Below are 27865 nucleotides of genomic sequence, written 5' to 3'. Positions count from 1 at the left end.
TTAGCAAAAAAGAAAAGTAAATCAGGTCAATAATTATGAATTGTGCTTTGAAGTGAAATCAGCACAACATTTACTTATAGGACCCAATCCAAACAACCTTCCCTAGTCACGGAGCAAAAAAAAAAAATGCAACCAACACAAAAAGTTAACACCCGTAACACAATCTGCTCACTGAATTTTACAGACACCCAAATGAGAAAAAAAATGTCATAATGCGAGGAGAAAACGTTCAAAGGTCGATGCTAATAACTACTGCCATCTTCAGTGTGGCTCGCCAGACCTCATGAGTTTAAAAAGGCGAGATGTTTCTAAATGATTTTTAAATATTTAGCAAGAAAGAAAAGTTAATCTGGTCAATTATTATAAAATGTGCGTTGAAGTGAAATCAGCACAACATTTACTTATAGGACCCAATCCAAACAACCCTCCCTAGTCATGGAGCAAAAAAAATTTAAAAAAAATACTGCAACCAACACAAAAAGTTAACACCCATAACACAATCTGCTCACTGAATTTTACAGACACCAAAATGAGGAAAAAATTTCATAATGCGAGGAGAAAACGTTCAAAGGTCGATGCTAATAACTACTGCCATCTTCAGTGTGGCTCGCCAGACCTCATGAGTTTAAAAAGGAATAAGGCCGGCAAGTTATTATTAAATATTTAGCAAAAAAAGAAAAGTAAATCAGGTCAATAATTATGAATTTGTGATTTGAAGTGAAATCAGCACATTTACTTATAGGACCCAATCCAAACAACCTTCCCTAGTCACGGAGCAAAAAAAAACCCCCAACAACAAGAAAAATGCAACCAACACAAAAAGTCAACACCCGTAACACAATCTGCTCACTGAATTTTACGGACACCCAAATGAGAAAAAAATGTCATAATGCGAGGAGAAAACGTTCAAAGGTCGATGCTAATAACTACTGCAATCTTCAGTGTGGCTCGCCAGACCTCATGAGTTTAAAAAGGAATAAGGCCGGCAAGTTATTATTAAATATTTAGCAAAAAAGAAAAGTAAATCAGGTCAATAATTATGAATTGTGCTTTGAAGTGAAATCAGCACAACATTTACTTATAGGACCCAATCCAAACAACCTTCCCTAGTCACGGAGCAAAAAAAAAAAAATGCAACCAACACAAAAAGTTAACACCCGTAACACAATCTGCTCACTGAATTTTACAGACACCAAAATGAGAAAAAAAATTCATAATGCGAGGAGAAAACGTTCAAAGGTCGATGCTAATAACTACTGCCATCTTCAGTGTGGCTCGCCAGACCTCATGAGTTTAAAAAGGCGAGATGTTTCTAAATGATTTTTAAATATTTAGCAAGAAAGAAAAGTTAATCTGGTCAATTATTATAAATTGTGCGTTGATGTGAAATCAGCACAACATTTACTTATAGGACCCAATCCAAACAACCTTCCCTAGTCATGGAGCAAAAAAAAAAATACTGCAACCAACACAAAAAGTTAACACACATAACACAATCTGCTCACTGAATTTTGCAGATATTATAAAAATGTCCAAGCAAAAAAAAAAAATCAAAATTACACCCATTCTAATCCATTACAATGCATGATGGGAAAAATCTCCACACTTATCCATGTTTGGCGCAGTTTAGCTGCTTGATATTTCTGATTGATTACAAAACTTTGAGGTCGTCACGGAAATAAACAAGGTAGGAGTCCAACTTTCACATAATTATCCATCCATTTAAATTAATTATTAGTTAAATATCCAATATATTAATATAGTATATACATACTGTACAGTATATATGTATAGGCTATTTCATAATTGTTACTTGACATGCAGTTGTAAAAAAAACGTTTTGCGCAATGCAGCACCCAAATTAAAAAATGTGGACACCCAAATGAGAAAGAAATGCTATAATACGCACACCATTTACTTATAGGACCCAATCCAAACAACCTTCCCTAGTCATGGCGCAAAAAAAAAAAAACAACACAAAATGTCAACACACATAACACAACCTGCTCACTGAACTTTGTGAATATTATAAAAACGTCCAAACACCATAAAAAAAATCTAAATTACACCCATTTGAATCCATTACCAACCATGAATATTTATATATACATCTACGTCATCCAGAGTGATATCACACTGAATATATTTATACATCTACGTCATCCAGAGTGATATCACACTGACTATATATATATATATATATATATATATATATATATACATCTACATCATTCAGAGTGATATCACACTGAATATATTTATACATCTACGTCATCCAGTGATATCACACTGAATATATATATATATATATATATATATATATATATATATTTATATATATATATATATACATATATATACATCTACGTCATCCAGAGTGATATCACACTGAATATATTTATACATCTACGTCATCCAGAGTGATATCACACTGACTATATATATATATATATATATATATACATCTACATCATTCAGAGTGATATCACACTGAATATATATATATATATATATATATATATATATATATATATATATATACATCTACGTCATCCAGAGTGATATCACACTGAATATATATATATATATATATATATATATATATATATATATATATATATATATATATATATATATACACATCTACGTCATCCAGAGTGATATCACACTGAATATATTTATACATCTACGTCATACAGAGTGATATCACACTGACTATATATATATATATATATATATATATATATATACATCTACATCATTCAGAGTGATATCACACTGAATATATATATATATATATATATATATATATATATATATATATACATCTACATCATTCAGAGTGATATCACACTGAATATATATATATATATATATATATATATATATATATATACATCTACATCATTCAGAGTGATATCACACTGAATATATATATATATATATATATATATATATATATATATATACATCTACATCATTCAGAGTGATATCACACTGAATATATATAATCTACGTCATCCAGAGTGATATCACACTGACTATATAAACATCGATGTCATCCAGAGTGATATCACACTGACTATATAAACATCGATGTCATCCAGAGTGATATCACACTGACTATATAAACATCAATGTCATCCAGAGTGATATCACACTGACTATATAAACATCGACGTCATCCAGAGTGATATCACACTGACTATATAAACATCGATGTCATCCAGAGTGATATCACACTGACTATATAACCATCTACATCATCCAGAGTGATATCACACTGACTATATAAACATCTACATCATCCAGAGTGATATCACACTGACTATATAAACATCGACGTCATCCAGAGTGATATCACACTGACTATATAAACATCGATGTCATCCAGAGTGATATCACACTGACTATATAAACATCAATGTCATCCAGAGTGATATCACACTGACTATATAAACATCGATGTCATCCAGAGTGATATCACACTGACTATATAACCATCTACATCATCCAGAGTGATATCACACTGACTATATAAACATCGATGTCATCCAGAGTGATATCACACTGACTATATAAACATCGACGTCATCCAGAGTGATATCACACTGACTATATAAACATCGATGTCATCCAGAGTGATATCACACTGACTATATAACCATCTACATCATCCAGAGTGATATCACACTGACTATATAAACATCGACGTCATCCAGAGTGATATCACACTGACTATATAAACATCGATGTCATCCAGAGTGATATCACACTGACTATATAAACATCAATGTCATCCAGAGTGATATCACACTGACTATATAAACATCGATGTCATCCAGAGTGATATCACACTGACTATATAACCATCTACATTATCCAGAGTGATATCACACTGACTATATAAACATCGATGTCATCCAGAGTGATATCACACTGACTATATAAACATCGACGTCATCCAGAGTGATATCACACTGACTATATAAACATCGACGTCATCCAGAGTGATATCACACTGACTATATAAACATCGACGTCATCCAGAGTGATATCACACTGACTATATAAATGTATAGGCTATACATATTGTTACTTTACAGGCAGTTGTACATTTTTTTAGCCCTCAAATCAAAAGAGTTTGGACACTAAAATGAGGGGGAAAAAAGTCATAATGCGAGGAGAAAATGTTCAAAAAGTTGATGCTAATAACACAAAACTGATAAGCATGTTGATATCATATTTAAGTATTTGTTTTAGCCTTTATTAAAAATAATAACATGACACTTTCTTTCTTGGATTTTCAGTACACAGATTAGATTAAATCGGCCCCTCCACTATAAGTCGTTTTATTTGTCTGTAAAATTGTAATAAGTACACCTCTGCATAACATCGTATCCTTATTAAAATTGAAGAAAAATGAAATATGGCTCAACTTACAAAAAAAATAACTTTACTAACATTGTTTTTTTAAAGTGCATCAATTTGCCTGAAAAAAAATTACAAAAATAAAACTTAGTAAATATAAAATTCCAGCACAACGTGTAAAAAACTTCATTAATAAAAACAATTTGTGCTGATGTTTTTACTCCAAATGAGGAAGTCAGGATTGATGACGACAATTAGCAGTTTTTTTGTGTTGCACAACAACAAGAATCATCCAAGTGTACCTAATGTAGTGACCTTCTGAAACGGTCCCCCCGCAGGTCTCCCGGACTTGGTCCCCGACCCGTACTACATCCAAGCTGCGTCTTACATCCAGAGAGTGCAGATGTACGCTCTGCGCTGTGCTGCCGAGGAGAACTGCCTGTCCAGGTGAGTCACACCACTTTCCTCATGCTACCTTTTCACGGAGAACCCTTCTTGTGGGACCAGGGGCCCAAAGCCGTATGACCCCCCATACCGCTTCAGTTCAAAACTTGCTAGACAAAAATCTTTCCCGCAAAAACACTGGAGTGCTCCTGTTGTATACAGCAGGGGTTTTTAACCTTTTTGACCTCGGGGGCCCCACTACAGAGGGGCCCGGGGCCCCACTCAAATATTAACTCTGAATTAGTAATCTTACTCTTGATTTTAATCCTACTCAATAGTTATATGTAACCTAATAACAGTTTTGTCAAATGATATTAAAAGCATGTGTTAATTAGGAATATTATTACCAAGGCTTAGGTCAGGCTGATTACAAAAATAAATACTGATCAAATATACTGAAAAAGAAGGCAATCCTAAAAACTGATGAAAAATAAATGTAATAAAGTCAAATAAATACATTGTAACTAAATAGATAATAATAATATACAGTAAATGTTTATTAACTATTAATTAATTAATTATTTAGTCATAATTTCTGCGCTTAAGAAACTTCTCCATGACTTTTGTGCCCCAGACTTCTTCTCTTTGTTGGATATTGTCATTACTGCCACCAGTGGTGGACAAGTGTATTACAGCGGCCCATTAAGACCACGATTTTTGAGCGGCCCTTGAGGAGGCCCTCAAGGCCCAACCAGGGGCCCCGGGACCTGTGGTTAAACACTGGTATAGAGGAACTTGGACCCCTGTCAACACATTTGCACGTCCTTGCTTTGACCTTGATTTTAACCTTGCTGGCAAACACAGAACATATATATGTATATATATCGATGTCATTCAGAATGATATCACACTGAATATATATACAGCTACATCATTCAGAGTGATATCACACTGAATAAAGAACCATCTATGTCATTCAGAGTGATATCACACTGAATATATATACAGCTACATCATTCAGAGTGATATCACACTGAATAAAGAACCATCTATGTCATTCAGAGTGATATCATACTGAATAAAGAACCATCTATGTCATTCAGAGTGATATCACACTGAATATATGTACATCTACGTCATTCAGAGTGATATCACACTGAATATATATACATCAACGTTATTCAGATTGATATCACACTGAATTTAATACATCGATGTCATTCAGAATGATATCACACTGAATATATATACATCTACATCATCCAGAGTGATATCACACTGAATATATATATATACATCTACATCATTCAGAGTGATATCACACTGAATATATAACCATCTACAATCTACATCATTCAGAGTGATATCACACTGAATATATAACCATCTACAATCTACATCATTCAGAGTGATATCACACTGAATATATAACCATCTACAATCTACATCATTCAGAGTGATATCACACTGAATATATAACCATCTACATCATTCAGCGTGATATCACACTGAATGATGTAGATGGTTATATATTCAGTGTGATATCGCCCCGAATATAATACATCGATGTCATTCAGAATGATATCACACTGAATATATATACATCTACGTCATCCAGAGTGATATCACACTGAATATATATATGTATACATCTACGTCATCCAGTGATATCACACTGAATATATATATATATATATATATATATATATATATATATATATATATATATATATATATATATATATATATATATATATATATATATATATATATACATACATCTACGTCATCCAGAGTGATATCACACTGAATATATAACCATCTACGTCATCCAGAGTGATATCACACTGAATATATAGATATATACATCTACATCATTCAGAGTGATATCACACTGAATGATGTAGATGGTTATATATTCAGTGTGATATCACCCTGAATATAATACATCGATGTCATTCAGAATGATATCACACTGAATATATATACATCTACGTCATCCAGAGTGATATCACACTGAATATATTTATACATCTACGTCATCCAGTGATATCACACTGAATATATATATATATATATATATATATATATATATATATATATATATACACATATACATCTACGTCATCCAGAGTGATATCACACTGAATATATTTATACATCTGCGTCATTCAGAGTGATATCACACTGAATATATATATACATCTACGTCATCCAGAGTGATATCACACTGAATATATATATATATACATCTACGTCATCCAGAGTGATATCACACTGAATATATTTATACATCTACGTCATCCAGTGATATCACACTGAATATATATATACACTTACGTCATCCAGAGTGATATCACACTGAATATATATATATATATACATCTACGTCATCCAGAGTGATATCACACTGAATATATTTATACATCTACGTCATTCAGAGTGATATCACACTGAATATATATATACATCTACGTCATCCAGAGTGATATCACACTGAATATATAACCATCTACATCATCCAGAGTGATATCACACTGACTATATAAACATCGATGTCATCCAGAGTGATATCACACTGACTATATAACCATCTACATCATCCAGAGTGATATCACACTGACTATATAACCATCTACATCATCCAGAGTGATATCACACTGACTATATAAACATCGACGTCATCCAGAGTGATATCACACTGACTATATAAACATCGATGTCATCCAGAGTGATATCACACTGACTATATAAACATCGATGTCATCCAGAGTGATATCACACTGACTATATAAACATCGACATCATCCAGAGTGATATCATACGGACTATATAAACATCGACATCATCCAGAGTGATATCACACTGAATATATATACATCTACGTCATCCAGAGTGATATCACACTGACTATATATACATCTACATCATTCAGAGTGATATCACACTGAATATATATAACCATCTACATCATCCAGAGTGATATCACACTGACTATATAAACATCGACATCATCCAGAGTGATATCACACTGAATATATAAACATCGATGTCATCCAGAGTGATATCACACTGAATATATAACCATCTACATCATCCAGAGTGATATCACACTGACTATATAAACATCGACGTCATCAAGAGTGATATCACACTGACTATATAAACATCGACGTCATCCAGAGTGATATCACACTGACTATATAAACATCGACATCATCCAGAGTGATATCACACTGAATATAAACACAAACGTGATTCATCTAGGCAGGAAAATATCACTTTCCCTTGAGTTGTATCACACTAGGGAGTGTGCTGGCCTGTTTCCCAGGGCCGGCACATGCGTAAGAGCCACCTTGCCAAGGAACATAAAAAGATTTGTGAGATGAATGCAAAAAGGAAGTGAAGCGTGTTGAGTTCTGCGGCATCGGGAGCATTTATCACTTTTGACAGTAGCACCCGCGGATCCTTCCGGAAGGACTCTGCTGGCTCTCAGCGCTTGTATTTACCGAGTGACGTCTGGTGTGGCGCAGGTCGGCCTACCAGCCAGGCGTGAGCGAGCTGGACTACAGGGTTCTTCTGAGGTTCCCCCAGCGTGTGAAGAACCAAGGAACAGCAGACTTCCTCCCCATGAAGCCCAGACACCAGTGGGAGTGGCACAGCTGTCATCAGTGAGATCCTTTTCTCCCTCACTTTTACACTTCTTAATCTTATGTGCTGTTGATGGATGCACCAAAGCCTAAATGGTAAATAAAAAGAGAATACAACAAATCCTTTTCAACTTATATTCAACTGAATAGACTGCAAAGACAAGATATTTCAAGTTCACACATTGCAAAAAAGGCATGTTCACCACTGTGTTACATGGCCTTTCCTTTTAACAACACTCAGTAAAGGTTTGGGAATTGAGGAGACCAAGTTTTGAATCTTTTCGGGTGGAATTCTTTCCCATTCTTGCTTGATGTACAGCTTAAGTTGTCCTCTCCGTTGCGAGAGAGCAAAAAAAGGCATGTTCACCACTGTGTTACATGGCCTTTCCTTTTAACAACACTCAGTAAAGGTTTGGGAATTGAGGAGACCAAGTTTTGAATCTTTTCGGGTGGAATTCTTTCCCATTCTTGCTTGATGTACAGCTTAAGTTGTCCTCTCCGTTGCGAGAGGGAAAAAAAAGGCATGTTCACCACTGTGTTACATGGCCTTTCCTTTTAACAACACTCAGTAAAGGTTTGGGAACTGAGGAGACCAAGTTTTGAATCTTTTCGGGTGGAATTCTTTCCCATTCTTGCTTGATGTACGGCTTAAGTTGTCCTCTCCGTTGCGAGAGAGCAAAAAAGGCATGTTCACCACTGTGTTACATGGCCTTTCCTTTTAACAACACTCAGTAAAGGTTTGGGAATTGAGGAGACCAAGTTTTGAATCTTTTCAGATGGAATTATTTCCTATTCTTGCTTGATGTACAGCTTAAGTTGTCCTCTCTGTTGCGAGAGAGCAAAAAAGGCATGTTCACCACTGTGTTACATGGCCTTTCCTTTTAACAACACTCAGTAAAGGTTTGGGAACTGAGGAGACCAAGTTTTGAAGCTTTTCGGGTGGAATTCTTTCCCATTCTTGCTCGATGTACAGCTTAAGTTGTCCTCTCCGTTGCGAGAGAGCAAAAAAGGCATGTTCACCACTGTGTTACATGGCCTTTCCTTTTAACAACACTCAGTAAAGGTTTGAGAATTGAGGAGACCAAGTTTTGAATCTTTTCGGGTGGAATTCTTTCCCATTCTTGCTTGATGTACAGCTTAAGTTGTCCTCTCCGTTGCGAGAGAGCAAAAAAGGCATGTTCACCACTGTGTTACATGGCCTTTCCTTTTAACAACACTCAGTAAAGGTTTGGGAATTGAGGAGACCAAGTTTTGAATCTTTTCGGGTGGAATTCTTTCCCATTCTTGCTTGATGTACAGCTTAAGTTGTCCTCTCCGTTGCGAGAGAGCAAAAAGGGCATGTTCACCACTGTGTTACATGGCCTTTCCTTTTAACAACACTCAGTAAAGGTTTGGGAATTGAGGAGACCAAGTTTTGAATCTTTTCGGGTGGAATTCTTTCCCATTCTTGCTTGATGTACAGCTTAAGTTGTCCTCTCCGTTGCGAGAGAGCAAAAAAAGGCATGTTCACCACTGTGTTACATGGCCTTTCCTTTTAACAACACTCAGTAAAGGTTTGGGAATTGAGGAGACCAAGTTTTGAATCTTTTCGGGTGGAATTCTTTCCCATTCTTGCTTGATGTACAGCTTAAGTTGTCCTCTCCGTTGCGAGAGGGAAAAAAAAGGCATGTTCACCACTGTGTTACATGGCCTTTCCTTTTAACAACACTCAGTAAAGGTTTGGGAACTGAGGAGACCAAGTTTTGAATCTTTTCGGGTGGAATTCTTTCCCATTCTTGCTTGATGTACGGCTTAAGTTGTCCTCTCCGTTGCGAGAGAGCAAAAAAGGCATGTTCACCACTGTGTTACATGGCCTTTCCTTTTAACAACACTCAGTAAAGGTTTGGGAATTGAGGAGACCAAGTTTTGAATCTTTTCAGATGGAATTATTTCCTATTCTTGCTTGATGTACAGCTTAAGTTGTCCTCTCTGTTGCGAGAGAGCAAAAAAGGCATGTTCACCACTGTGTTACATGGCCTTTCCTTTTAACAACACTCAGTAAAGGTTTGGGAACTGAGGAGACCAAGTTTTGAAGCTTTTCGGGTGGAATTCTTTCCCATTCTTGCTCGATGTACAGCTTAAGTTGTCCTCTCCGTTGCGAGAGAGCAAAAAAGGCATGTTCACCACTGTGTTACATGGCCTTTCCTTTTAACAACACTCAGTAAAGGTTTGAGAATTGAGGAGACCAAGTTTTGAATCTTTTCGGGTGGAATTCTTTCCCATTCTTGCTTGATGTACAGCTTAAGTTGTCCTCTCCGTTGCGAGAGAGCAAAAAAGGCATGTTCACCACTGTGTTACATGGCCTTTCCTTTTAACAACACTCAGTAAAGGTTTGGGAATTGAGGAGACCAAGTTTTGAATCTTTTCGGGTGGAATTCTTTCCCATTCTTGCTTGATGTACAGCTTAAGTTGTCCTCTCCGTTGCGAGAGAGCAAAAAGGGCATGTTCACCACTGTGTTACATGGCCTTTCCTTTTAACAACACTCAGTAAAGCTTTGGGAATTGAGGAGACCAAGTTTTGAATCTTTTCGGGTGGAATTCTTTCCCATTCTTGCTCGATGTACAGCTTAAGTTGTCCTCTCCGTTGCGAGAGAGCAAAAAAGGCATGTTCACCACTGTGTTACATGGCCTTTCCTTTTAACAACACTCAGTAAAGCTTTGGGAATTGAGGAGACCAAGTTTTGAATCTTTTCGGGTGGAATTCTTTCCCATTCTTGCTCGATGTACAGCTTAAGTTGTCCTCTCCGTTGCGAGAGAGCAAAAAAGGCATGTTCACCACTGTGTTACATGGCCTTTCCTTTTAACAACACTCAGTAAAGGTTTGGGAATTGAGGAGACCAAGTTTTGAAGCTTTTCGGGTGGAATTCTTTCCCATTCTTGCTTGATGTACAGCTTAAGTTGTCCTCTCCCTTGCGAGAGAGCAAAAAAGGCATGTTCACCACTGTGTTACATGGCCTTTCCTTTTAACAACACTCAGTAAAGGTTTGGGAATTGAGGAGACCAAGTTTTGAATCTTTTCGGGTGGAATTCTTTCCCATTCTTGCTCGATGTACAGCTTAAGTTGTCCTCTCCGTTGCGAGAGGGCAAGAAAGGCATGTTCACCACTGTGTTACATGGCCTTTCCTTTTAACAACACTCAGTAAAGGTTTGGGAATTGAGGAGACCAAGTTTTGAATCTTTTCGGGTGGAATTCTTTCCCATTCTTGCTCGATGTACAGCTTAAGTTGTCCTCTCCGTTGCGAGAGAGCAAAAAAAGGCATGTTCACCACTGTGTTACATGGCCTTTCCTTTTAACAATACTCAGTAAAGGTTTGGGAACTGAGGAGACCAAGTTTTGTATCTTTTCGGGTGGAATTCTTTCCCATTCTTGCTCGATGTACAGCTTAAGTTGCCCTCTCCGTTGCGAGAGAGCAAAAAAGGCATGTTCACCACTGTGTTACATGGCCTTTCCTTTTAACAACACTCAGTAAAGGTTTGGGAATTGAGGAGACCAAGACTTGAATCTTTTCGGGTGGAATTCTTTCCCATTCTTGCTCGATGTACAGCTTAAGTTGTTCTCTCCGTTGCGAGAGAGCAAAAAAGGCATGTTCACCACTGTGTTACATGGCCTTTCCTTTTAACAACACTCAGTAAAGGTTTGGGAATTGAGGAGACCAAGTTTTGAATCTTTTCGGGTGGAATTCTTTCCCATTCTTGCTTGATGTACAGCTTAAGTTGTCCTCTCCGTTGCGAGAGAGCAAAAAAAGGCATGTTCACCACTGTGTTACATGGCCTTTCCTTTTAACAACACTCAGTAAAGGTTTGGGAACTGAGGAGACCAAGTTTTGAATCTTTTCGGGTGGAATTCTTTCCCATTCTTGCTCGATGTACGGCTTAAGTTGTCCTCTCTGTTGCGAGAGAGCAAAAAAGGCATGTTCACCACTGTGTTACATGGCCTTTCCTTTTAACAACACTCAGTAAAGGTTTGGGAACTGAGGAGACCAAGTTTTGAATCTTTTCGGGTGGAATTCTTTCCCATTCTTGCTCGATGTACGGCTTAAGTTGTCCTCTCCGTTGCGAGAGAGCAAAAAAGGCATGTTCACCACTGTGTTACATGGCCTTTCCTTTTAACAACACTCAGTAAAGGTTTGGGAATTGAGGAGACCAAGTTTTGAATCTTTTCGGGTGGAATTCTTTCCCATTCTTGCTTGATGTACAGCTTAAGTTGTCCTCTCCGTTGCGAGAGAGCAAAAAAGGCATGTTCACCACTGTGTTACATGGCCTTTCCTTTTAACAACACTCAGTAAAGGTTTGGGAATTGAGGAGACCAGGTTTTGAATCTTTTCGGGTGGAATTCTTTCCCATTCTTGCTCGATGTACAGCTTAAGTTGTCCTCTCCGTTGCGAGAGAGCAAAAAAAGGCATGTTCACCACTGTGTTACATGGCCTTTCCTTTTAACAACACTCAGTAAAGGTTTGGGAATTGAGGAGACCAAGTTTTGAATCTTTTCGGGTGGAATTCTTTCCCATTCTTGCTCGATGTACAGCTTAAGTTGTCCTCTCCGTTGCGAGAGAGCAAAAAAGGCATGTTCACCACTGTGTTACATGGCCTTTCCTTTTAACAACACTCAGTAAAGGTTTGGGAACTGAGGAGACCAAGTTTTGAAGCTTTTCGGGTGGAATTCTTTCCCATTCTTGCTCGATGTACAGCTTAAGTTGTCCTCTCCGTTGCGAGAGAGCAAAAAAGGCATGTTCACCACTGTGTTACATGGCCTTTCCTTTTAACAACACTCAGTAAAGGTTTGAGAATTGAGGAGACCAAGTTTTGAATCTTTTCGGGTGGAATTCTTTCCCATTCTTGCTTGATGTACAGCTTAAGTTGTCCTCTCCGTTGCGAGAGAGCAAAAAAAGGCATGTTCACCACTGTGTTACATAGCCTTTCCTTTTAACAACACTCAGTAAAGGTTTGGGAATTGAGGAGACCAAGTTTTGAATCTTTTCGGGTGGAATTCTTTCCCATTCTTGCTTGATGTACAGCTTAAGTTGTCCTCTCCGTTGCGAGAGAGCAAAAAAGGGCATGTTCACCACTGTGTTACATGGCCTTTCCTTTTAACAACACTCAGTAAAGGTTTGGGAATTGAGGAGACCAAGTTTTGAATCTTTTTGGGTGGAATTCTTTCCCATTCTTGCTTGATGTACAGCTTAAGTTGTCCTCTCCGTTGCGAGAGAGCAAAAAAGGCATGTTCACCACTGTGTTACATGGCCTTTCCTTTTAACAACACTCAGTAAAGGTTTGGGAATTGAGGAGACCAAGTTTTGAATCTTTTCGGGTGGAATTCTTTCCCATTCTTGCTTGATGTACAGCTTAAGTTGTCCTCTCCGTTGCGAGAGAGCAAAAAAGGCATGTTCACCACTGTGTTACATGGCCTTTCCTTTTAACAACACTCAGTAAAGGTTTGGGAATTGAGGAGACCAAGTTTTGAAGCTTTTCGGGTGGAATTCTTTCCCATTCTTGCTCGATGTACAGCTTAAGTTGTCCTCTCCGTTGCGAGAGAGCAAAAAAAGGCATGTTCACCACTGTGCTACATGGCCTTTCCTTTTAACAACACTCAGTAAAGGTTTGGGAATTGAGGAGACCAAGTTTTGAATCTTTTCGGGTGGAATTCTTTCCCATTCTTGCTCGATGTACAGCTTAAGTTGTCCTCTCTGTTGCGAGAGAGCAAAAAGGGCATGTTCACCACTGTGTTACATGGCCTTTCCTTTTAACAACACTCAGTAAAGGTTTGGGAATTGAGGAGACCAAGTTTTGAATCTTTTCGGGTGGAATTCTTTCCCATTCTTGCTCGATGTACAGCTTAAGTTGCCCTCTCCGTTGCGAGAGAGCAAAAAAGGCATGTTCACCACTGTGTTACATGGCCTTTCCTTTTAACAACACTCAGTAAAGGTTTGGGAACTGAGGAGACCAAGTTTTGAATCTTTTCGGGTGGAATTCTTTCCCATTCTTGCTCGATGTACGGCTTAAGTTGTCCTCTCCGTTGCGAGAGAGCAAAAAAGGCATGTTCACCACTGTGTTACATGGCCTTTCCTTTTAACAACACTCAGTAAAGGTTTGGGAATTGAGGAGACACATTTTTGAATCTTTTCGGGTGGAATTCTTTCCCATTCTTGCTTGATGTACAGCTTAAGTTGTCCTCTCCGTTGCGAGAGAGCAAAAAAGGCATGTTCACCACTGTGTTACATGGCCTTTCCTTTTAACAACACTCAGTAAAGGTTTGGGAATTGAGGAGACCAAGTTTTGAATCTTTTCGGGTGGAATTCTTTCCCATTCTTGCTTGATGTACAGCTTAAGTTGTCCTCTCCGTTGCGAGAGAGCAAAAAAGGCATGTTCACCACTGTGTTACATGGCCTTTCCTTTTAACAACACTCAGTAAAGGTTTGGGAATTGAGGAGACCAAGTTTTGAATCTTTTCGGGTGGAATTCTTTCCCATTCTTGCTTGATGTACAGCTTAAGTTGTCCTCTCCATTGCGAGAGAGCAAAAAAGGCATGTTCACCACTGTGTTACATGGCCTTTCCTTTTAACAACACTCAGTAAAGGTTTGGGAACTGAGGAGACCAAGTTTTGAATCTTTTCGGGTGGAATTCTTTCCCATTCTTGCTTGATGTACAGCTTAAGTTGTCCTCTCCGTTGCGAGAGAGCAAAAAAGGCATGTTCACCACTGTGTTACATGGCCTTTCCTTTTAACAACACTCAGTAAAGGTTTGGGAATTGAGGAGACCAAGTTTTGAATCTTTTCGGGTGGAATTCTTTCCCATTCTTGCTCGATGTACAGCTTAAGTTGTCCTCTCCGTTGCGAGAGAGCAAAAAAGGCATGTTCACCACTGTGCTACATGGCCTTTCCTTTTAACAACACTCAGTAAAGGTTTGGGAACTGAGGAGACCAAGTTTTGAATCTTTTCGGGTGGAATTCTTTCCCATTCTTGCTCGATGTACAGCTTAAGTTGTCCTCTCCGTTGCGAGAGAGCAAAAAAGGCATGTTCACCACTGTGTTACATGGCCTTTCCTTTTAACAACGCTCAGTAAAGGTTTGGGAATTGAGGAGACCAAGTTTTGAATCTTTTCGGGTGGAATTCTTTCCCATTCTTGCTTGATGTACAGCTTAAGTTGTCCTCTCCGTTGCGAGAGAGCAAAAAAGGCATGTTCACCACTGTGTAACATGGCCTTTCCTTTTAACAACACTCAGTAAAGGTTTGGGAATTGAGGAGACCAAGTTTTGAATCTTTTCGGGTGGAATTCTTTCCCATTCTTGCTTGATGTACAGCTTAAGTTGTCCTCTCCGTTGCGAGAGAGCAAAAAAGGCATGTTCACCACTGTGTTACATGGCCTTTCCTTTTAACAACACTCAGTAAAGGTTTGGGAATTGAGGAGACGAAGTTTTGAATCTTTTCAGGTGGAATTCTTTCCCATTCTTGCTCGATGTACAGCTTAAGTTGTCCTCTCCGTTGCGAGAGAGCAAAAAAGGCATGTTCACCACTGTGTTACATGGCCTTTCCTTTTAACAACACTCAGTAAAGGTTTGGGAATTGAGGAGACAAAGTTTTGAATCTTTTCGGGTGGAATTCTTTCCCATTCTTGCTCGATGTACAGCTTAAGTTGTCCTCTCCGTTGCGAGAGAGCAAAAAAGGCATGTTCACCACTGTGTTACATGGCCTTTCCTTTTAACAACACTCAGTAAAGGTTTGGGAATTGAGGAGACCAAGTTTTGAAGCTTTTCGGGTGGAATTCTTTCCCATTCTTGCTTGATGTACAGCTTAAGTTGTCCTCTCCGTTGCTAGAGAGCCGGCGACGTTTCTGGGTGTTGTTGATAAATGGCTTTGGCTTTGCATAGTGGAGTTTTACCTTGCACTTACAGATGTAGCGACCAACTGTAATAACAATAAATAATAATAGATTGTATTTGTAAAAAGCACTTTACATTGAGCAAACAACCTCAAAGTGCTACAGTGTATTAAAAACAATATTCAAATATTATCCTTAGCTCCACCAATGACTGAATGAAAACAAAAAATAAATACATATAAAACCAATATAAAATAAATACGATTAAAAATTATTTTAAAGGGTAAAACCAATAAATAAATAGTAAATAAAAAAAAAAAAATTTAAAACACAGAGGACAACAGAGAGCGGGTCAGACTCAATATGGTTCCACTATAAATGAGAATACAAATGTAAATTTACAGCAAAAAATATATAAAAATTGTAATCTTACAAGAATAAAGTTCACATTTAATGAGAAGAAAAATGTAAGAAAAACATTTGTTGACATAAGCGGAACAGACTCAATCTGGTTCCACTTTGTAATAGAATAAAAATTTGAATTTACAGCAAAAAAATATATAAAAATTGTAAACTTACGAGCATAAAGTCCACATTTGATGAGGAACAATTAAAAGAAAAACATTTGTCAACATAAGCGGGACAGACTCAATCCGGTTCCACAGTGTATGAGAATAAAAATGTAAATTTACAGCAAAAAATACATACAAATTGTAATCTTACGAGAATAAATTCCACATTTGATGAGGAGCAAACGTAGCCAAAAAATTTGTCAACATAAGCGGGTCAGACTCAATATGGTTCCACTATAAATGAGAAAAAAATGTAAATTTACAGCAAAACATATAGACAAATTATAATTTTACAAGAATAAAGTCCACACTTGATTAGGAACAATTAAAAGAAAAACATTTGTCAACATAAGCGGGACAGACTCAATCTGGTTCCACTGTTTATGAGAATAAAAATGGGAATTTACCGCAAAAAAATATATAAAAATTGTAATCTTACAAGAATAAAATTCACACTTGATGAGGAACAAATACAAGAATAACTGTGTCAACATAAGCAGGACAGACTCAATCTGGTTCCACTGTATATGAAAATAAAAATTTAAATTTACAGAAAAAAATATATAAAAATTGTAATCTTATAAGAATAAAATTCACACTTGATGAGGAACAAATAAAAGAAAAACTGTGTCAACATAAGCGGGACAGACTCAAAATGGTTCCACTGTACACTAGAATAAAAATGTAACTTTACAGCAAAAAATATTAAAATTGTCATCTTACAAGAATAAAGTCCACTTTTGATGAGGAACAAATGGAAGAAAAACATTTATCAACATAAGCGGAACAGACTCAATCTGGTTCCACTGTGTATGAGAATAAAAATTTAAATTTACAGCAAAAAATATATACAAATTGTAATCTTATGAGAATAAAGTCCACATTTGATGAGGAACAAATAGAAGAAAAACATTTGTTGACATAAGCGGGTCAAACTCAATCTGGTTCCACTGTTTATGAGAATAAAAATGTAAATTTACAGCAAAACATATACAAAAAATGTAATCTTACGAGAATAAAATTCACACTTGATGAGGAACAAATAGAAGAAAAACTGTGTCAACATAAGCGGGACATACTCAAAATGGTTCCACTGTACACTAGAATACAAATGTAACTTTACAGCAAAAAATATTGAAATTGTCATCTTACAAGAATAAAGTCCACTTTTGATGAGGAACAAATGGAAGAAAAACATTTATCAACATAAGCGGAACGGACTCAATCGGGTTCCACTGTGTATGAGAATAAAAATTTAAATTTACAGCAAAAAATATATACAAATTGTAATCTTATGAGAATAAAGTCCACATTTGATGAGGAACAAATAGAAAAAAAAACATTTGTTGACATAAGCGGGTCAGACTCAATATGGTTCCACTATAAATGGGAATTAAAATGTAAATTTACAGCAAAACATATACAAAAAATGTAATCTTACGAAAACAAAATTCACACTTGATGAGGAACAAATAGAAGAAAAACTTTGTCGACATAAGCGGGTCAAACTCAATCTGGTTCCACTGTTTATGAGAATAAAAATGTAAATTTACAGCAAAACATATACAAAAAATGTAATCTTACGAGAATAAAATTCACACTTGATGAGGAACAAATAAAAGAAAAACTGTGTCAACATAAGCGGGACAGACTCAAAATGGTTCCACTGTACACTAGAATAAATATGTAACTTTACAGCAAAAAATATTAAAATTGTCATCTTACAAGAATAAAGTCCACTTTTGATGAGGAACAAATGGAAGAAAAACATTTATCAACATAAGCGGAACAGACTCAATTGGGTTCCACTGTGCATGAGAATAAAAATGTAAATTTACAGCAAAAAATATATACAAATTGTAATCTTATGAAAATAAAGTCCACATTTGACGAGGAACAAATAGAAGAAAAACATTTGTCAACATAAGCGGGTCAGACTCAATCTGGTTCCACTGTTTATGAGAATAAAAATGTAAATTTACAGCAAAACATATACAAAAAATGTAATCTTACGAGAATAAAATTCACACTTGATGAGGAACAAATAGAAGAAAAACTTTGTCGACATAAGCGGGTCAAACTCAATCTGGTTCCACTGTTTATGAGAATAAAAATGTAAATTTACAGCAAAAAATACATACAAATTGTAATCTTACGAGAATAAAGTCCACATTTGATGGGGAACAAACATAACCAAAAAAATTGTCAACATAAGCGGGTCAGACTCAAAATGGTTCCACTGTACACTAGAACATTTTTTAACTTTACAGCAAAAAATATACAAAAATTGTAATCTTACGAGAATAAAGTCCACATTTGAGGAGGAACAAACGTAACGAAAACATTTGTCAACATAAGCGGGTCAGACTCAAAATGGTTCCACTATAAATGAGAAAAAAAATGTAAATTTACAGCAAAACATATAGACAAATTATAATTTTACAATCAATCAATCAATGTTTATTTATATAGCCCTAAATCACAAGTGTCTCAAAGGGCTGCACAAGCCACAACGACATCCTCGGTACAGAGCCCACATAAGAATAAAGTCCACACTTAGTTAGGAACAATTAAAAGAAAAACATTTGTCAACATAAGCGGGACAGACTCAATCTGGTTCCACTGTGTATGAGAATAAAAATGGGAATTTACAGCAAAAAATATATAAAAATTGTAATCTTACAAGAATAAAATTCACACTTGAAAGTGCCAAAGAATAAAAGTGGGTCTTAAGACGAGACTTAAAAGAGTCCACTGTGGGAGCAGTTTGAACAAGTTTATCTTCAATTTCGACTCTTTAAAATTCAAAATTCAACCGACAAAAAGAAGAGAAAAACTAGCTAATTTGAATCTTTTTGAAAAAATTTAAAAAATAATTTATGGAACATCATTAGTCATTTTTCCTGATTAAGATACATTTTAGAACTTTGATGACATGTTTTAAATTGGTTAAAATCCAATCTGCACTTTGTTAGAATATTTAACAAATTGGACCAAGCTATATTTCTAACAAAGACAAATCAGTATTTCTTCTAGATTTTCCAGAACAAAAATTTTAAAAGAAATTCCAAATACTTTGAAATAAGATTTAAATTTGATTCTACAGATTTTCTAGATTTGCCAGAATAATTTTTTTGAATTTTAATCATAGTAAGTTTGAAGAAATATTTCACAAATATTCTTCGTCGAAAAAACAGAAGCTAAAATATTTATTATTCTTTACAATAATTTAAAAAAAAAAATACTTGAACATTGATTTAAATTGTCAGGAAAGAGGAGGAAGAAATTTAAAAGGTAAAAAGGTATATTTGTTTAAAAATCCTAAAATAATTTTTAAGGTTGTATTTTTTTCTCTAAAATTGTATTTCTAAAAGTAATAAGAAGCAAAGTAAAAAATAAATGAATTTATTCAAACAAGTGAAGACCCATCCATCCATCCATTTTTCTACCGCTTATTCCAAGTGAAGACCAAGTCTTTAAAATATTTTCTTGGATTTTCAAATTCTATTTGAGTTTTGTCTCTTTTAGAATGAAAAATGTGGAGCAAAGCGAGACCAGCTTGCTAGTAAATAAATAACATTTAAAAAATAGAGGCAGCTCACTGGTAAGTGCTGCTCTTTGAGCTATTTTTAGAACAGGCCAGCGGGCGACTGATCTGGTCCTTACGGGCTACCTGGTGACCGCGGGCACCGCGTTGGTGACCCCTGCCCTAGTATATACAATAATATAAACCAAGTCATTGTATTTCATTTAGGATTATTTCATATCTTCATTTAAATACAAATATATTTTTATCCTTTTTAGATACAGTCAATAAATAATGTGAACATGTATCATAACATGGAAATCTAAGAGAACGTGTTGTGGATGATTGTGGACTGGGAATTGTTTTAATTTAATTTTTTTACACATTTTTATAAAAAAAAAAAAGAAAGTTTTTCTGACGTATTACATTTTAGACGATTTCTCTTCTTAGTTATTATTTCTCCGGCTGTAGAAAAGAGCCGCTCACAGGGCACAGAGGAGGCGACACAGTTGGCGTATCGGTCACGTTACCAAAACAGCTCATGATCGGTCACGTGACTTTCTAAAAGCGGTACGCGCACCGACACAGGGTTTCGCTCTATGAGCTCGACGCATGCGCCGAAGCATCGGTGTTAACGGACACATCACTAGAGTTTACCTATTTACAAAGTAAACACATTAATAAATGCCAATAAATTCATTATGCTTCCCTCGCTACTCGCTTCCAGCCATTTATCAACAACACCCAGAAAAAAAAAAAATTAAGTTTCTCCGTTCGAATATTAAATATCTTGTCTTTGCAGTCTATTCAATTGAATATACAGGTAAAAGCCAGTAAATTAGAATATTTTGAAAAACTTGATTTATTTCAGTAATTGCATTCAAAAGGTGTAACTTGTACATTATATTTATTCATTGCACACAGACTGATGCATTCAAATGTTTATTTCATTTAATTTTGATGATTTGAGGTGGCAACAAATGAAAATCCAAAATTCCGTGTGTCACAAAATTAGAATATTACTTAAGGCTAATACAAAAAAGGGATTTTTAGAAATGTTGGCCAACTGAAAAGTATGAAAATGAAAAATATGAGCATGTACAATACTCAATACTTGGTTGGAGCTCCTTTTGCCTCAATTACTGCGTTAATGCGGCGTGGCATGGAGTCGATGAGTTTCTGGCACTGCTCAGGTGTTATGAGAGCCCAGGTTGCTCTGATAGTGGCCTTCAACTCTTCTGCGTTTTTGGGTCTGGCATTCTGCATCTTCCTTTTCACAATACCCCACAGATTTTCTATGGGGCTAAGGTCAGGGGAGTTGGCGGGCCAATTTAGAACAGAAATACCATGGTCCGTAAACCAGGCACGGGTAGATTTTGCGCTGTGTGCAGGCGCCAAGTCCTGTTGGAACTTGAAATCTCCATCTCCATAGAGCAGGTCAGCAGCAGGAAGCATGAAGTGCTCTAAAACTTGCTGGTAGACGGCTGCGTTGACCCTGGATCTCAGGAAACAGAGTGGACCGACACCAGCAGATGACATGGCACCCCAAACCATCACTGATGGTGGAAACTTTACACTAGACTTCAGGCAACGTGGATCCTGTGCCTCTCCTGTCTTCCTCCAGACTCTGGGACCTCGATTTCCAAAGGAAATGCAAAATTTGCATGGCTGGGTGATGGTTTGGGGTGTCATGTCATCTGCTGGTGTCGGTCCACTCTGTTTCCTGAGATCCAGGGTCAACGCAGCCGTCTACCAGCAAGTTTTAGAGCACTTCATGCTTCCTGCTGCTGACCTGCTCTATGGAGATGGAGATTTCAAGTTCCAACAGGACTTGGCGCCTGCACACAGCGCAAAATCTACCCGTGCCTGGTTTACGGACCATGGTATTTCTGTTCTAAATTGGCCCGCCAACTCCCCTGACCTTAGCCCCATAGAAAATCTGTGGGGTATTGTGAAAAGGAAGATGCAGAATGCCAGACCCAAAAACGCAGAAGAGTTGAAGGCCACTATCAGAGCAACCTGGGCTCTCATAACACCTGAGCAGTGCCAGAAACTCATCGACTCCATGCCACGCCGCATTAACGCAGTAATTGAGGCAAAAGGAGCTCCAACCAAGTATTGAGTATTGTACATGCTCATATTTTTCATTTTCATACTTTTCAGTTGGCCAACATTTCTAAAAATCCCTTTTTTGTATTAGCCTTAAGTAATATTCTAATTTTGTGACACACGGAATTTTGGATTTTCATTTGTTGCCACTTCAAATCATCAAAATTAAATGAAATAAACATTTGAATGCATCAGTCTGTGTGCAATGAATAAATATAATGTACAAGTTACACCTTTTGAATGCAATTACTGAAATAAATCAAGTTTTTCAAAATATTCTAATTTACTGGCTTTTACCTGTAAGTTGAAAGGGATTTGTTGTATTCTCTTTTTATTGACCATTTACACAACGTGACAACGTCACTGCTTTTGTACAATATTGATGAGAGTGATTGATGTGCCCGTGTGAAGGCACTACCACAGCATGGAGGCCTTCAGCAACTACGAGCTGCTGGATCCCTCCACCGGACGCAAAGTGTCCGAGGGACACAAGGCCAGCTTCTGCCTGGAGGACACGTCATGTGACCGCGGCGTACGAAGACGCTTTGCGTGCACCGCTCACACACAGGTCTGTTCTGGAACGACTACGTGGATTTGTACTTTGCCTGCGATACGGGGGTCATGTAGGATGTTTTTTTTTGTTTTTTTTTTAACCCATCAGGGTCTGAGTCCTAGTTGCTACGATACCTACCACGCCAACATCGACTGCCAGTGGATCGACATCACCGACGTGCCACCGGGGAACTACACACTGCAGGTACGGCAAAGGTGGATTATTAGATGACCGCACGCTGACACAGCTGAGGGAAGTGCTTGTGTTTCTTGTAGAGATGCGCGGAGTCCGCGGATTATCCGCGGATCGGGCGGATGAAATAAAAAAAAATAAGATTTTATCCGCTCGCGGGTCGGGTCGGGCGGATTAATTAGATTTTTTTTTTTTTTTTTTTTTTTTTTTTTTTGCGGGTGGCAGTTAAACCAATTGGTAAATATATATACATAGTTAAATGTTGTTACTCACATACGAAAAACGAAAGGGGTGGGGCTCACCCTGGTTGATATAGAGAGCAGGACGGTGGCCATGGAAGTCGGAACCCGCTAAGGAGTGTGTAACAACCCACCTGCCGAATCAACTAGCCCTGAAAATGGATGGCGCTGGAGCGTCGGGCCCATACCCGGCCGTCGCCGGCAGCGAGACGCGCTTGGAGGTGCGCTCAGCGCGGCTCCCATATGATTGCGCACTGGTGTGCGTCTGGGTCGTGACAGCGTGGCACGCGCAAGTCTGTGCTGCATTGGATCAGTCTCCTTTCTTTAACAGGCAAAAGCTTTATAACCTCACCATACCTGCCAACTTTTAAATCAGAAAAACCTAGTAGCCAGGGTCCAAGGGCCGCAGGCCCCGGTAGGTCCAGGACAAAGTCCTGGTGGAGGGTTCAGGGCTTCGCCCCCCCGACGCAAAATGATTATTAGCATTCAGACAGGTTAAAATGTTGCTAAAACCATCACTTTTCTATCAGTCACAGTGACTTTTCAAAACAAAAATATGACAGCAAAAATCATATGGGTTGATTGACATGTTTATTCTGTAAGCTAACTTCAATAGTTTGAAATTATTTTGACAGTTAAAAGTAAAGTTAAAGTACCAATGATTGTCACACACACACTAGGTGTGGCGAGATTATTCTCTGCATTTGACCCATCACCCTTGATCACCCCCTGGGAGGTGAGGGGAGCAGTGGGCAGCAGCGGTGGCCGCGCCCGGGAATCATTTTGGTGATTTAACCCCCAATTCCAACCCTTGATGCTGAGTGCCAAGCAGGGAGGTAATGGGTCCCATTTTTTATAGTCTTTGGTATGACTCGGCCGGGGTTTGAACTCACAACCTACCGATCTCAGGGCGGACACTCTAACCACTAGGCCACTGAGTAGGTTAATGCCAGTTATCCTGTCAACCTTTCACAAGACTTCAATTTGTTAATTGAAAGTATAAACAGTATAAACACTTTTAACAGTATGTCGTGCTGTGAAATACAGCCGACAGGATTGCGCACCAAACACGAAGCAAGGCCAAAGCGCATGCATGGTGCAGGAGAACAAAGGACTTCTTTCATTTAAGGTTTGTGATAAACCATCAAACTCATTCGTTAAAAGGACTCTATAGTAATATAAAGCGAATTTTTCTGGACATTATCATGCAAGAAAAGTTTATTTTTGGGATCGCGATCACCGCGTAATGATTTTTAAAGGTTGCATTACATTATTAACTGTCCCATGTGATCAGCCAGTGCGATTGGAAGTCCATGCTCAATTATTGCCTCCGTAAATAAAACTTCGGCATTTATCACATCCAAAGAATCTGTTTGGGCGACTAAAAACGTTGAAAGTTTTCCACTTGTATCGCTAGCAACGGCATTAGACTTGTGTTTTTTTGTCCCAACGTGGTCTTTTACATCGCTAATTCCTCCGTGTCCGATCGAAAAATCTTGTCTGCACAAGGTGCAATTCGCGTAGTTTTCACCCTTTTTTTTTTTTTTTAAATTAATATTAGATATATAACAACGGGCGGATGGCGGGCGGGTGCAGTTCTGATCAAACGTTACATCGGGTGGATGGCGGATGGTTGACGACTTTCTGACGCGGTTGCGGATGAAATAAATTGCCTATCCGCGCATCTCTAGTTTCTTGATAATTTCTTTCATGCTCTCAACAATTTATTATTATTATTTTTTGTTGCATATTTCTCAGGTGACAGTGAACCCAAATCAGCTGGTTCAGGAGTCAGATTTCTCCAACAACGTGGCCCAGTGTGACATCCGGTACACAGGAAACCATGTGCAAGCCAGCAACTGCAAAGTTACCAAGTAAGGTGGCATTTTAATTGCTTTTGAATTCATATTGGCATTTTTTAATTGACATTTTTTCACAGACAAGACCTGTCTGTAAAAAAAAACAAAGTTAAAGTGGACACTAGTAGGTTACAGTCGCAACACTTACACTGGTAAGTTAAAGTGGACACTAGTAGGTTACAGTCCAAAACATGCATCTGTCTCCTAAAGATGTCTACCACATTTTGTGGCGAATGACCAAAAAAAAAACACCCTAAAGTTACAGGAGGTGTTTCAAGAAAAACGTTTAGTCGTGTGAGAAATTTCAAGTCAATTGGATTCATTGAATTGAAAAGTGACTTACTTACATTTTGGGGTAAAAGAACAGCGCCGCCTGGTGGTGTATTTGTGAGGGAGATGAAAGCTCACGCCTGGTGCGTGTTTTGACCAATGCAGCGTTTGAAGAGCAGACTAATTACAAGTCATCGCCATCTAGTGGTCTGGCATGCACATTGCTGCGTGTTCAGTCATTGGAGCTGTATGCGACACCCAGGCCTCGTCATGGTCAACTTCCACTGCTGTTTTTGTCTTCTTGTCATGGCCAACTTCCACTGCTGTTTTTGTCCTCTTGTCATGGTCAACTTCCACTGCTGTTTTTGTCTTCTTGTCATGGTCAACTTCCACTGCTGTTTTTGCCTTCTTGTCATGGTCAACTTCCACTGCTGTTTTTGTCTTCTTGTCATGGTCAACTTCCACTGCTGTTTTTGTCTTCTTGTCATGGTCAACTTCCACCGCTGTTTTTGTCTTCTTGTTATGGTCAACTTCCACTGCTGTTTTTGTCTTCTTGTCATGGTCAACTTCCACTGCTGTTTTTGTCTTCTTGTCATGGTCAACTAACTGCCACTGCTGTTTTTGTCTTCTTGTCATGGTCAACTTCCACCGCTGTTTTTGTCTTCTTGTCATGGTCTACTTCCACTGCTGTTTTTGTCTTGTTGTCACGGTCAACTTCCACTGCTGTTTGTGTCTTCTTGTCATGGCCAACTTCCACTGCTGTTTTTGTCTTCTTGTCATGGCCAACTTCCACTGCTGTTTTTGTCCTCTTGTCATGGTCAACTTCCACTGCTGTTTTTGTCTTCTTGTCATGGCCAACTTCCACTGCTGTTTTTGTCTTCTTGGCATGGTCAACTTCCACTGCTGTTTTTGTCTTCTTGTCATGGTCAACTTCCACTGCTGTTTTTGTCTTCTTGTCATGGTCAACTTCCACTGCTGTTTTTTGTCTTCTTGTCATGGGCAACTTCCACTGCTGTGTTTGTCTTCTTGTCATGGTCAACTTCCACTGCTGTTTTTGTCTTCTTGTCATGGTCAACTTCCACTGCTGTTTTTGTCCTCTTGTCATGGTCAACTTCCACTGCTGTGTTTGTCTTCTTGTCATGGTCAACTTCCACTGCTGTTTTTGTCTTCTTGTCATGGTCAACTTCCACTGCTGTTTTTGTCTTCTTGTCATGGTCAACTTCCACTGCTGTTTTTGTCTTCTTGTCATGGTCAACTTCCACTGCTGTTTTTGTCTTCTTGTCATGGTCAACTTACACTGCTGTTTTTGTCTTCTTGTCACGGTCAACTTCCACTGCTGCTTTTGTCTTCTTGTCATGGTCAACTTCCACTGCTGTTTTTGTCTTCTTGTCATGGTCAACTTCCACTGCTGTTTTTGTCTTCTTGTCATGGTCAACTTCCAGTGCTGTTTTTTGTCTTCTTGTCATGGTCAACTTCCACTGCTGTTTGTGTCTTCTTGTCATGGTCAACTTCCACTGCTGTTTTTGTCTTCTTGTCATGGTCAACTTCCACTGCTGTTTTTGTCCTCTTGTCATGGTCAACTTCCACTGCTGTTTTTGTCTTCTTGTCATGGTCAACTTCCACCGCTGTTTTTGTCTTCTTGTCATGGTCAACTTCCACTGCTGTTTTTGTCCTCTTGTCATGGTCAACTTCCACTGCTGTTTTGTCTTCTTGTCATGGTCAACTTCCACTGCTGTTTTTGTCTTCTTGTCATGGTCAACTTCCACTGCTGTTTTTGTCTTCTTGTCATGGCCAACTTCCACTGCTGTTTTTGTCTTCTTGCAACAGGAGCTGACCTGAAGGAGCTCACCTGATCTTCATGCTGCAGACATAGTGACCTGATTTGTGTACGTGAAGAAGAAAAGTGTGTATTTTTGCTGTTGGACCAGCACATGACTTAATTTGTGAGTGAATGGAAGACTAATTTTGCATGTAATATTTAATTATTTTTTTAAGGTTTTCTTTGACACAATTTATATTTATAGAAGTGCATTTTAATGTATGAACTGCTATTATTTAATAAAGAATTTAAATGAAAGTCACGCCATTGTTCTTTTGGGCCTTTTTTTTTAAAGTGACAGATTCATTTCAGGCATCCAGAAGGTCTACACACGCCACATAGTTGAGCTTTTTCAACAACACCCGTCACATATTTGAAGTCCCTGGAGGGGGACCTCGACATGCCAACCCCGACCTTTACAAAAGTCTCTTTGTGTCACAATGACAACTTAATGGCCATTTTACC

General features: G+C 37.9%; 1 protein-coding gene across 1 annotated transcript in view; it reads left to right on the top strand.

Annotated features, from left to right (window-relative positions):
* The window catches only part of loxl5a (lysyl oxidase-like 5a), a 45158-nt gene extending 17514 nt beyond the window's left edge, over window positions 1-27644 (top strand). The window contains exons 3-8 of the mRNA XM_061976288.2: window positions 4710-4818; window positions 8289-8426; window positions 22880-23036; window positions 23130-23225; window positions 25211-25326; window positions 27409-27644. Of these exons, the coding sequence (XP_061832272.2) occupies window positions 4710-4818; window positions 8289-8426; window positions 22880-23036; window positions 23130-23225; window positions 25211-25326; window positions 27409-27415 (623 nt within the window). The 3' untranslated portion in view covers window positions 27416-27644. The remainder of the gene's footprint in view (window positions 1-4709; window positions 4819-8288; window positions 8427-22879; window positions 23037-23129; window positions 23226-25210; window positions 25327-27408) is intronic.
* The last annotated feature ends 221 nt before the right edge of the window (window positions 27645-27865 follow it).

Source organism: Nerophis lumbriciformis, linkage group LG14 (genome assembly GCF_033978685.3).
Source record: "Nerophis lumbriciformis linkage group LG14, RoL_Nlum_v2.1, whole genome shotgun sequence".
Lineage (NCBI taxonomy): Eukaryota > Metazoa > Chordata > Actinopteri > Syngnathiformes > Syngnathidae > Nerophis > Nerophis lumbriciformis.
This window is presented reverse-complemented; position numbering and strand designations above follow the sequence as displayed.